The following is an 11,637-nucleotide window of genomic DNA, read 5'->3' as shown; positions in this document are numbered from 1 at the left end:
AGGTAACGAGCGTTTTCTCAGTCACTCCTTCTAGCCCCTGGGTGCAGAGTGAGTTGCTCCACGTGCAGAGCTTTTCCTGGGGAACAGGGCGAGGAGCTGTTACCCTGACTGCAGTCCCCAAGTGGCCACCGTGGAGCTGAGGAGCTTGCCCCATGTGTGCAGGGTGGCCCAGACTTCATCCTCTGAGCAGGGTGACTGGCAGAGAGTGTGGCTTCCCCAGCTCAGGTCCCCTGTCCCCATCCCTGTCTGACTGTTCCCTTGCTTGCAGGTGGACAGTGATACCATCTGGAATGAGCTGCATTCCTCCAATGCAGCCCGCTGGGCCGCAGGCAGCGTCACCGAGTTGGCCTTCAAAGTGGCCAGCAGGGAGCTGAAGGTAGGGAGATTGGCCTGAGGGGACTGAAGGTCCCACCGGTCTGGCACTGAGTGTCCCTGCAACAGGAGTGGCTTGCTGGGGTGTGATTTTGGAGGCAGCAGTGATGGATATCCTCATGGATTTTTTTGTCCCCAGAATGGTTTTGCTGTGGTGCGGCCGCCCGGACATCACGCAGATCCATCCACTGCCATGTAAGAACCCATTCCCAAAGGGGTGGTGTAGGGGAAGCCCCAAAATCCAGGTCGACACAGGGTCCTCCAAGGGGTGATGACACTAATTGTGCCCTATTAACAGCCCCAGGACCCTTCTGTACCCAGACCAAGGGGGGAAGGGAGGCAGAGCCCATCCTTTGGTGTGGGAAGGGTGCTCAGGGGGTCATGGTGCTGATCAGTTCCACCTCCCTCTTTGCAGGGGGTTCTGCTTCTTCAACTCGGTGGCCATTGCCGCCAGGCAGCTGCAGCAGAAAGGGAAACTCAACAAGATCCTCATAGTGGATTGGGTAAGTCGCTCCTGTCCCCCAGCAGGTTCTTGTGCCTCCCCAGGACATCCCAGCTCTGATTTGGGGCTAGATCTGAGAGTAGAGAATCCTCTACTGGCTGTAGGAACGTGGCTGGGATCTCCCTGACATGTCAGGATGGGGGAATGGGACCAGATCTGAGACAGGGGAGCGTGAAACAGGGCAGAGACCGAGATGCTTTTAGCAGATGGGCTGCAGGACAGCTTCAAGTCTGCAAAAAGGAGCCCTCACACCATTTTTACCCTCGTAGGATGTTCACCACGGCAATGGGACCCAGCAGATCTTCTACAGGGACCCCGATGTTCTCTACATCTCTTTGCATCGTCACGACGATGGAAACTTCTTCCCTGGCAGCGGGGCTGCTGATGAGGTAAAAAGCACAGACAGACCCCAAGATCCATGCAGCTCTGCTCTGGGGCAGCCCCTTGGTTCAGTGCTGGGGCTGTCCTGCAAGTGGGAGACCCCAAGGAAGTATCCAGCCCCTCCAGCACCAGGCAGAGGTCTCCACGGAAGCTGGTTTCCATTGCTTTGCCTTAATGCAGGGTTGGGGTCTCCTATTCCCAGAGTGTAGGACATGGTGAAGCATGGGACTGCCTGCCCTTTGCTGATGGTTATGAGGATGGAGAGGGGATCTGACCCATGCATGGGTGGAGAATGAATCCCTGCAGGCCACATCCAGCCCTTCACCATCATCCTTGCTCTCCCCCAGGTTGGTGCTGGCCCTGGTGAGGGATTTAATGTCAACATAGCCTGGACTGGAGGCCTTGACCCCCCCATGGGTGACCCTGAGTATCTGGCGGCTTTCAGGTACTGCTTTCTGCATTCCTCTGCATTTTCCCCATCTTCAGGCCAAGCCACCCCTCAACACCTCTTACTACTTGTTCTTTTTCACCCTGACAGGACAGTGGTGATGCCAATCGCACACGAATTCTCCCCTGATGTGGTGCTGGTATCAGCTGGCTTCGATGCAGCTGATGGCCACCCACCACCCCTGGGCGGCTACAAAGTCTCTGCTAAATGTAAGGAGGTGCAAGCAGCACCGTGAGCTCTTCCCATTGCCCAACTGGGCTCTGGGGCTGGCAGCTCCTCACAGAGCACAGGGACAGCTCTGAGGTTTTCTGGCACAGCAGAGGGGGCTCTTTCCCCACTGCGTTGGGCAGGGAGGCTGATGGCTGCTCCTTGGATTTCCTGGGCAGGTTTTGGCTACATGACCAAACAGCTGATGAGCCTGGCTGGGGGAGCCATCGTCCTGGCACTGGAAGGAGGCCACGACCTCACAGCCATCTGCGATGCATCCGAAGCCTGCGTGTCAGCCTTGCTGGGCAATGAGGTGAGAGCCAGGACCCCCCAGGAGGGGGCTGTGTCCCCCCTGTAGTGGAGCTTTGGAGAATCTGCGCTCCCAGCCTGGTTGTTGGGACCTGTTGGGTGCATTGGGAGCGATGGGAGCAGGAAGGAGGGGTTGTGGCTGTGAGCCCAGCCCTGGCTGCAGCTCTTTTCCTTTGACCCCCCCCCCTTCTCTCCCCTTGGCAGCTGGACCCTCTCCCAGAAGAAAGCATGCGGCAGAAGCCCAATGCCAACGCCGTGCGCTCCTTGGAAGCGGTGATCCAGGTCCAGAGTGAGTGTCCCACAGCTGGGAGGATGATTTAGCATGGATGGCCCAAGCTTTGCCATTTCCTCCTCTGTCCAGGGAAAGCCACGCAGGGAATACTGCTTGAAGCACTTTGGTGGAACCCTCCTCCATCCTCCTCCTCCTCCTCCCTGGAGGGGGGGATGATGCCCCTTGCATGCATTCACATGGAAAGCCACCTAGGCCACCCCTGTCCCAACATCTGTCCTGACCTTTGCTTCCCCTGCAGGTAAATACTGGGTGGCTGTGCAGCGCTTCGCCTCCAAGCTGGGCTGCTCCTTCCTGGAGGCTCAGCACCACGAGGCAGAAGAGGTGGAGACGGTCACAGCCTTGGCCTCCCTCTCGGTGGCTGTGATGGTGGAGAAGAGGTAATGCCCTTCATCAGTCCTGGAACGTGCAGGTGGCCCACAGTGTGCCAAGCTCTGGGCTTCAGGGATGCTTGGTGCCACAGGGGTGGCAGCAGGGGTTGGTGTCCCACAGCCCGGTGAGCTGCTGGAAGCTCTGGATGATGCTGGAGGCAAACTGGTCTCAGGGAGTGGGAGGTGGATATTGAGCCCATTCTCTCCACTGGGAGCTCTGGTCCTGTAACCCTGTCATCCTGGGCAGCAGGACTAGAAGCTGGATGTGCCAGGTGATTTCTCGGTGCTGAAAAGAATGTGTTGTGTTGGGAAGAGCAGGTCTCATCTCACGTTGCTGTATTTCTCCAGGCCACAAGATGAGCCTATGGAGGAGGAGGAGCCCATGAACCAGTGATGAGCGGTGATGTTCTCTGCTCCCCTGCTTCCAGGACGTGGTTGGACTCTTCCTGAGCCCAGTGCTCGCTCTTCACTCCTGGCTTCCCATTTGCCACTCACTCCCTGAGTCACAGTCCTGAAGGGGGCTGGACCTTTGGCTGCCACGCATCCAAGAAAGGATGCTCCTGCAGCCACCCTGGAGATGGCCTCCTGCTCGGGACAGATGGAAAACATCAACCTCCCTCTGCACAGCACGGTGCTGCCATCCTACACTGTGCCTGCAATCAATCCCCAACCTTCAGAACCTGAAATCTTTCTTGGGGATGTGCAAGAGGCCGCCGGCCCTCTGGTGCAGACCTGCCCTTCTCCTGAGATCTTCCTCATGTTTGGGGAACGGGTGGGTGTTGGGATGGATGTTGTGGCCACACCATCAGAACTGCACCCAGAGCTCATCTGCAGTCAGCTGTGCCTTGGAGCAGCAGCCCTCTGTCTTGCTTGAGAGGGACAGGCTCTCAAAGGCCTCCCCAGTGCTCCTCTTCCTCTCCGGTAGGGTACAAGGTGGGAGCAAGAGTGCCAGTGCTATGGGCTGTGACCTCGTTCTGCACAGGAAGGGTTTGGAAAGCATTGGATGATGCACCCATTGCTTTGCAGCTGGGGAAGAGCAAAGGCTGGAGTGCCTGCAGTGCCCAGGATTGCACCCGTGGGACATCTTAACCACTAACCAGAGAGCAAACCCTCTGGTGCTGGGGCTCTGATTTGCACTATATACATATGAGATGTGCTAATGTGAACCTTATGTACTCTTCTTTCCTTGGGAATTTTGGGAACAAACACCTGTGTGTGTGTGGATGTGTGTGTGTGGACATTACCAAGGTGCCTTGAGCCCTTTCCAGCAACCCGCTGGCCTGAGGATCTGTGTCCCTGCCGTCCCCCTGGCTGTCTTCCAGTGTCCCCTTGGAGGAAGTGGCACCCGGTGCCCACCTTCCAGTGACTGCACCCGCTTCTCCAGCTGAGATCAGATCCAGTCCTGGCCACCCTCTGCTTGGAGCTCAGCTCCCCAGGGACCCCCAGAGTTCCCCATCTGGGTTGTACTGGCATGGCAGAAGTGTGGAGTCAGGCCTCCCCAAGTGCTGCATCCATCTGGATTTGCCTTCTTCCCCTCTCATAATGCAACAGAGCATCCTCACCCCAGGAGCCTCATCCTTCCCTGTGTTCCCCATTGGGCTCTGGGTGTCACAGCAGGGTTTGTGGACAGTTAGGACTGGGGAGAAGGGGATGGATGGGGTGCTGAGCTCAGGTGGCAGCCAGGCTCCATCTGCAGGCACAGGGAGGAAATTTTGTATTAAAAAAAAAAAAAAAAAAGAAAAAAAAAAAAAGAAAGAAAAAAAGAAAAAAAAAAAAAAAAAAAAAGATCTTGGAAGAATAAACATTTAATTGTTTCAAACTGCCCGGAGCTTTGGGAGAGGGTGTGAGATGGGGTGGGTGATGAGGGGAGAAGTCACTGTGTCACTGCGCTCTTATGCACTGTGGGTGTCCTCTGTGGCATGGGGACAGGAGGGGGACAACACAACGCAGTGGGTTGCAGAGCACCCCAAAGCCCTCCTTGTTTTCTCTGGAGTCCGTTGGGGTTGGATGCTGTTCCTCCATCCCTGGGGGCGAGGGGCAGGAGCTGCTGCTTGTCCAGCGTTGGGATGCATGAGTGTGTCCCCAACCCAAGGTCACACGCCAGGCTGACCCTACAACCCCTCACTGCACCCCATCTCCTCCCTGCACAGAGCCTTGCAGCCCCATTGCCTCCATCCCCGTCCTCAGCCCCCTTTCTCCCCATGAATCCCAGGTGGGTTCGTGCCACATTGAAGCCACCGAGGGCCACCATTATGGGTACAGCTCAAAGCAGGCAGAGGGGATGTTGCCTGGGCTTTACCCCCAACCCAAACTCGGTGCCATGGTGCCCTATAGCCCAGGCTCTATCTGTGGGTGCAGCCGTTGGAGGAGGTGCCCCAACAAACAGCTTCCTTCCCTCTTCCTTTGGGCCCCCAGTACGGCCTGGACCCCAACCCTTCAGCCTTGGCAGGGGGACCCCAAACTGACACCAAAATCCATTGGGTTTGCTGCTGGAGAGCATCAGCCCAGGGACCAAAGCCCCAAACTGCTGTTTCCTAACAGCTGGAAATGGGGGCTGAGGATCCCACGATGGACATCTCTGCACCATCCCCATGGAAATGTTACGAATGACAACATTAGTTTTAATCATTTTTACAAGGATGCTTCACCCCCCCAACCCTTTTTTTTTCTCTGAATGAAGGTTGAAAGCTCCGCTCTCTCCTTAACAAAGAGACTCCCTTTGATTTTTAAAGCATGTTTTATTTTATTTTGTAAAGAAAACGTCTATTGCCAAAGGCAGCTTCGTTCTCCAGGCGGCGCCGTCGATAATTTGAACAGGATTTGCTGTTTTTGAAGGTCACTCCCATCTTTCCATTGGCTGCAGTCACACCTCCCCGGGTTGGGGAGCCCACGTTGTACGTAGAAATAGAGGGTTCTATTGGAAAGTAAAGGTGACGTGAGCTCACTGTCACTTCCATTGGGTCCTTTGGTGTGCTGGATCACTGATGGGAAGTCTTGCTGCTGCTCAGAACACACCTCTCCCATTCATTAGGGTTGCACCCCGCTCAGCTTTGCTGCTTCAGATGCCCAAAGCAGCTGAGCACCCAAGCATGCAATTGGGAATGGGGAGGACGCACAGCAGTGCCCACGGCTGCAGCATTTCCTTAGGAAACAAAAAGCCCAAACCCCAGAAAACTGTCCTGCTTTGGGGAATTGCTCTGCAGGGCTGGCTGTTTGCTGCATGGGACGGAACCCGGCGGCAGTCCATTGCTCAGTCCCAAAGTGTTCTCCCCACTGCAGGGGCTGCTGCTCACAGAGCAGAACCATACAGCACTCTGCTCCATCCCAGGACAATTTGCTCCTTGGAGAGTTGATGTGCACCATCTGGATGCGTTGGTTCCAAGCAAACCTGCCCGGCTCCTGGGTTGGGTCTCAGCCCCACACGCTGGGTTGGGAAGGGGCTGCCAAGGAGCTGCTGATGGGGGGAGGTCGTCGGCTCCCGGGGTCCTGTGGGGAGATATGGGGTCAGCCCGAGGTCACTGTAGGGTTGTTCAAACCCCGTGGCAGTGGGGATGAGGCTTTGGTTGCCAGCTCCTATGTGGGTGTTTCGTATTGCCAGCTTTGCCCAGACCTTGCATGGGAAATGCGCCCGCAGCTGATCCTGAGACTGGGAGCGAATGGGTGAGGGCTGCAGCTTTAACCCCAACACACCTCTGTGGGAGTGCAATGAGGAGGAAAGTAGCCAAGCATCCCCACGAGAAAGGCAGCACTGCCCCATGATGATCCATCCCCTCTCCAACCCAGTGCCCAAAAGGGGTGACACCGGAGAGGACCCCCATAGGCAGGGGGGTCTGCAGAGACGTGGCGCTGCTGTGAGGTCCTGGGGTGGGCAGAGCTCCTTCCTCCCCACTTTGCTCCTGGTTTTTCTCCTTGCACAGTGGCTGAGCCCTTTGGCTCTGCAGAGCTTGGAGAGGAATAGATCACACCTGCACCATATCCTGCCCTTGCAGCGCAATGCGTCCTGGCACCGGCTGAGCTGATATTGCAGGGCTGGGAGCAGGGGTGGCAGTGGGATGGGTGCAGGGATGGCAGAGGAAGGGCTGCAGCGTGGTGTTGGGCTCAGGGCTGCATTTGAGGCTGGCAGAGGGGACACAGAGGGAACAATAACGCCAAAGCATGAGAAGAGAGCAGTCCCATTGCTCTGAGCTGTGGGGGTACCATTAGGAAATAGGTTGGGACTTTGGCAGGGCTCAGATGATGGGATCCTCCAAGGCTGTGCCCCCCTCCATCTTTCCAGGGGCTTCATTCCAGCACGGAGCACTGGGAACCACGGGGCTGCCCTCCCACCAATGCATGAATGCATCGCAGCGCATAGAAAAGCACACCTCCCTCAGCTCCCAGGTGTGCTGCGGTCACTTTGGGGATGAAATACGGGCTCCGTTCAAAGGGATTCCTCCGAGCTAAGTGAACGCAGCTGAGAGGCAGCGAGCGGGACTGGGACACAGCAGCACTGCGGTGTGGGCAGGGCTGGCTGTGATTGGAGCGCTGCTTTCACTTTAACGACCCCTGCCTGGCGATGGTGAGGCGGCTGTTGGCTCCTTCCGACTTTAATAGAAAGGTGGAAGGTGTTTTATTTTTTTTTGCTGGGGGGAAGTTTTTCCAGCAGTGAAATGAATGGAGACCTGTGCCTGTTCTCTCCCATGGCTCCGAGGAAGGACGCTGTCACACCTCAGCTGACAAACCCGGCTCGTGTGGGGCTCACTGTGGGTTCTTCCTCTTCATGACACCCAACGTGGCTGAGGGGTAAAGCTGTCGCTGAGCTGAGGGTTTGTGCTGTGACATCTCTCATGTGGGGCAGCAGCTGCTCCCCAAAGCCCTGGTGGCAGCGTCCTAAAGATGCCACGGCGATGCCACGCGGGCTCTGTGCTCATCGGAGAGAACTGCAGCCCTTGGAGGAGCAATTCATCCCCTGAGCCCACCCCACACTGCCTGCAGGAGCAAGGAGCAACAGAACCCTTTTGGAGAGAGGACACATCCCAAAACGCAGCCCTCCAGCACGGCTCCTCGCTGCACACATCCCTCCCCAGCCTTTTGGTTTCGCTTTCTGCTTAATTACGGCCTGGCAGACGCAGTGTGTGAGAGCAAACGGCTGTGCCATGGGCTGTTGCATCAGCACTGCCCCTCTGCAGCTCCCACAGCTGTGGGTTTGGATATAGAGCTGCTTGCTTTGGGGCTCAGCACGAACCTGAGGCCTTTCCGAGTTGGTGACAGAGTCCATGGGCTGACCCGTGTCAGAGCTCTGGGGCTTCAGGGCTTTGGGGAGCGCTCCAGATGCGTGGAATATTCTTTCCCCATCATAACCAGCACACCCAGAACAACGTGTTTACAGGCCCAACCCCATGCAATGCTCTGCACAGGCAGCATCCTGCACTGGGATCGCAGAGCTTACCCACCCCAGCAACGGGACCCATTGGGAAACACGATCCCTAGGCACAGATTTCACAGCATTTGGGCAATTCCTCACCAAATCGGGGCGGATGCTGCAGCTCTAAGCAGAGAAGGGCGCAGATGAGCCCTGTGGTGCCTTCAGTGCGTTTTGACACGGCTTTCAGTGCATGTTCTGAACAGAGCAGAGTGGGGAAACTGAGCTCTCCCCGAGCTCCTTTCACGCCCTGCCACGTTAATTCTGTGCAATGAGACGTATTTATAAATAAAAGAAGATGAAACGTCCGCCCGACAAAGCAGACTCCGAGCGAGAGCAACAGTCCCCAAAGGGAAGGAAGATTTATCCAAGGTCTTTCAAGATAGACAATTAAGTGAAGGCACCGCGAGAGAGACGATAAATCCGGGGAGACAAATGAAGGGCACAGAATCTCACCCTCCCAGTTCCTCCAGCCTCCCCCCCCCCCCTCCCCACTTTGTGCTTCCAGCCTCGTTTTCTCCTCCAGCAAAATAGAAACCATTTTAATGCTCTGAAAGCAGTGAGCTTGGGGGACTTCAAACACGGATTTTGTTGCCCGAGGGCCCCATCCCTCTTTCCCTGGATAATGGCTCCCGCTTAACGAGGGCACATCCCCATCCAGCTCCTCCAGCTCCCTTTGATATTTAATAGGCTGACTTCCATTCGCTGCTTTGTGTTATAACATTACGGTCCCATTGCAGGTTAATTCACCTATGGGAGAGGGCGAATGAAGCCTCCCCAGCGCCGGCATCGCTCCTCTCTTATTGTTCTTTGCTCAGCGAATCCTCCTCTCACCGCACAGCCCAAGAGGGAGCTGCTAATTGGCAGCGAGTGCCGCTGCAGGTTGGCACAAAGCGGGTTGTTAACGATGCAGCACGAAGATGCTCTGCCTGCAGGCGAGGTGTGGAGCTGCCGGGGACGGATGATAAGGTTGGGTGATGAGCAGCACGTGAGGGATTTCATGGGGAGGTTTTTCACTTAGGAAGGTCTTCAGGATCGCTAAAGGACTTTCATTCCTCTGTTTATCACGGGAGCAAAGCTGCTGCCAAGCGTTCAGCTCAAATAAAGAGGTCTGGAAGTCAGCAGCTGGAGCCTGAGCTGCCCGTTAGACAACACTGCAACCAACGGGAAGGGACCCTCACCAAAAAGCCCCAAAGTCCTCAAGGGAAGAACTCAGGGCAATTAGCAAAGTGCTCCTCAGCATGGGCTCCTCCTGCAGCTCTCCACACTCCGGTCACATTTCCAGCTCTCCTGTAAGCAGAGGGGCAGAGCTGTGCTGTGCAGCCCTTCAGCATCAGCTGCATCCTCTGGTCCTTGGGGGTGGCATCGCAGAGCCCCACATTTGGGACCGTGTGCCAGGGATCTCCCCAGGATGGGAAGTAAGATTTTAATCATGAAATGGAATCCCAATGGGAGCGCTCTCCATCTTCAGCCGCCGTTTGTGCCTCCATCCCTGGAGCTGCCTTGAAATTGGGGCTGTTCAGCAGAGGATTCACCCAAGGTCCCTGCTTGGCTGTCACTGGGGCGGCTTCCCAGTCTGGCAATGTCTCAGCGGGGACAGCTCTCCCCTTTCTCTCCCTCTGCTCTTTCAAGATTTGAGGATGGGGCAAAGAGGAGAATTTTGCCATCCAGCTTCCCCCAGGTGCACCCTAAAGACGAAGGCAATGTGAACTGATGGCACTCAGGAGGGGCTGAGCACGTCCCATCCCGCAGCCCTCAGTGACACAGATGGGGATCCCACAGGCACTGCACCGAGGGCTTAGGAATGGGGCTGTGCACCATTTCAATCCCCTTTTCTGGCCCTTTATGACCAATAACGCAGCCACTGATTTGAGCACAGCTCTGCCAATTCTGACAGCATCTCCAATAAGACCAAGCAGAAGAAGTGGCGCTTAAGGAGAGTGCACCAGAGTGACCAAGAAAAGAATTTTTTTCCCAATGGGTGGCCCTCATTGGGATGCAAGAAGACGGAGTCCCTGCTCCTCTTGCAGTTGGATTCCCCAAAGCACCGGGCGGGCTCTGACCCCAGCACCAGAGCTGGCACTCAGAAATGCCGCAGGAAAACCCAATCCTGCTTTAGGGACAGCAGAGACCGGGATACCGAGACCCAGCAGGATGGGCTGGGTTTGTTGCAGCATGTGGAGCACGAGGGGGGTGGGCTGGGAGATGCATAATGGGATGTGGGACGCGGGAGCAAAGGATGTGCGCTCTGCAGCCTCGCCATACGTACCCGGGCTCAGTGGGACGCAGACATGGACCAAGCCCCTTCCATCCTCCAGACAGAGAAGGCGTAGCTCAGCCTCTCGTGGGCCAGGTAATTGCAGCTGGTGATCTTGTGGTCCAGCTCATCGCTCTGCAGCACCTGGTACAAGAAGTCAATGTAGCGCGCCGCCAGCTTCAGGGTCTGGATCTTGCTCAGCTTGTCGGAGGGCAGCGTGGGGATGATTTTCCGCAGCTCCGCGAAGGCGTCGTTGAGCGATTGGGTCCGCTGCCTCTCCCGCACGTTGGCGATCACCCTCTGTGTGTGCACATCCTCGAAGGACTGCGGCACCGGGCTGCGCTTGCAGCGTTTGCCCTGCGGAGAGGCGGCTCTGCTGTCCTCCAACGCTTTGCCCGCTTGGCCTCGTTTGCGGAGGCATTTCTTGTGCAGTCGCTCACCTTCCTCCTCGCTGGTGACCAGGCTGCCTTCGGGAGACTCCGGGCACATGTTTTCCTCCTTCATCTTCTCGGCAGAGCTAGGAGCCTTTCCCAGCGCGCTCTCAGAGCATCGGTGAAGGCGACGCTCAGCATCAGTCCTTCATCCCCACCAAACTCCTCCAGAGCCCCGCCGAGCCCTCCAAGGAGCTCCGTTGGTTTTTCCTTTGGGCGACGGAGAGGAGGGCGTTCGGATAACTTTGGGGAAAGGCTTTTGCTGATAGGGTGAGGAGGAGCGGGGGCGGATCAGGCGCAGACCAATGCAGCGGTGCAAGGTAACGCAAACAGCATTGGAGCTTATGGGTTCCAGATTTCCTCCCTCCCTCCTCCACCGACACCCCCAAGCCCTCTGGCACAGATGCTCCTGCTTGCTGCCCAGACATCAAGGGACGTCGCCTATGCCGGTGTGAACACCAGCCATGGAGGTCAAGGGAAGCCGATTTGGTCTTAGTCTTAATGTTTTAGTCTTGATTTTAAGATCCCCACAAAAGCCAGCCTGCAATTTTCACCCGTCCAGCATGGAAGAGAAGAATTTTGTCCCTGTGTTGTTCAAGTGGAGGTGTGGAGCAATGGATGCCCCAACGAAGCAATTGATGAGCTCTTAACCCAATGGAAGATGTGACA

The 11,637-nt window shown here is 56.5% G+C and overlaps 2 protein-coding genes across 2 annotated transcripts; one reads left to right on the top strand and one right to left on the bottom strand.

The window, feature by feature from the left end:
- Positions 1 to 56: 56 nt before the first annotated feature.
- On the top strand, positions 57 to 4,045 carry LOC122157441 (histone deacetylase 7-like). Its single transcript, XM_042813090.1, has 10 exons — positions 57 to 376; positions 512 to 567; positions 788 to 875; positions 1,144 to 1,263; positions 1,603 to 1,700; positions 1,794 to 1,912; positions 2,090 to 2,223; positions 2,424 to 2,508; positions 2,750 to 2,888; positions 3,228 to 4,045. Coding segments are annotated over exons 2-10 (831 nt in total). The 5' UTR covers positions 57 to 376; positions 512 to 565; the 3' UTR covers positions 3,274 to 4,045.
- A 6,510-nt stretch (positions 4,046 to 10,555) lies between these two features.
- Positions 10,556 to 11,041, bottom strand: LOC122157442 (twist-related protein 2-like). Its single transcript, XM_042813092.1, has one exon. The coding sequence runs from the start codon at positions 11,039 to 11,041 to the stop codon at positions 10,556 to 10,558; it is 486 nt and encodes a 161-aa protein (XP_042669026.1).
- Between the last annotated feature and the right edge of the window lie 596 nt (positions 11,042 to 11,637).

This window comes from Centrocercus urophasianus, unplaced genomic scaffold (genome assembly GCF_019232065.1).
Source record: "Centrocercus urophasianus isolate 14NV4802_14NV808 unplaced genomic scaffold, USGS_Curo_1.0 seq_137, whole genome shotgun sequence".
Lineage (NCBI taxonomy): Eukaryota > Metazoa > Chordata > Aves > Galliformes > Phasianidae > Centrocercus > Centrocercus urophasianus.
The sequence above is the reverse complement of the archived record's forward strand: the minus strand, read 5'-3'. Positions and strand labels throughout refer to the sequence as shown.

Excerpts from the sequence above, each read along its gene's own strand:
- LOC122157442 (XM_042813092.1), bottom strand. The coding sequence starts at position 11,041 with ATGAAGGAGGAAAACATGTGCCCGGAGTCTCCCGAAGGCAGCCTGGTC.
- LOC122157441 (XM_042813090.1), top strand. Across the intron at positions 876-1,143 it reads AGATCCTCATAGTGGATTGG|GATGTTCACCACGGCAATGG; the intron begins GTAAGTCGCTCC and ends TTACCCTCGTAG. Across the intron at positions 1,701-1,793 it reads GAGTATCTGGCGGCTTTCAG|GACAGTGGTGATGCCAATCG; the intron begins GTACTGCTTTCT and ends TCACCCTGACAG.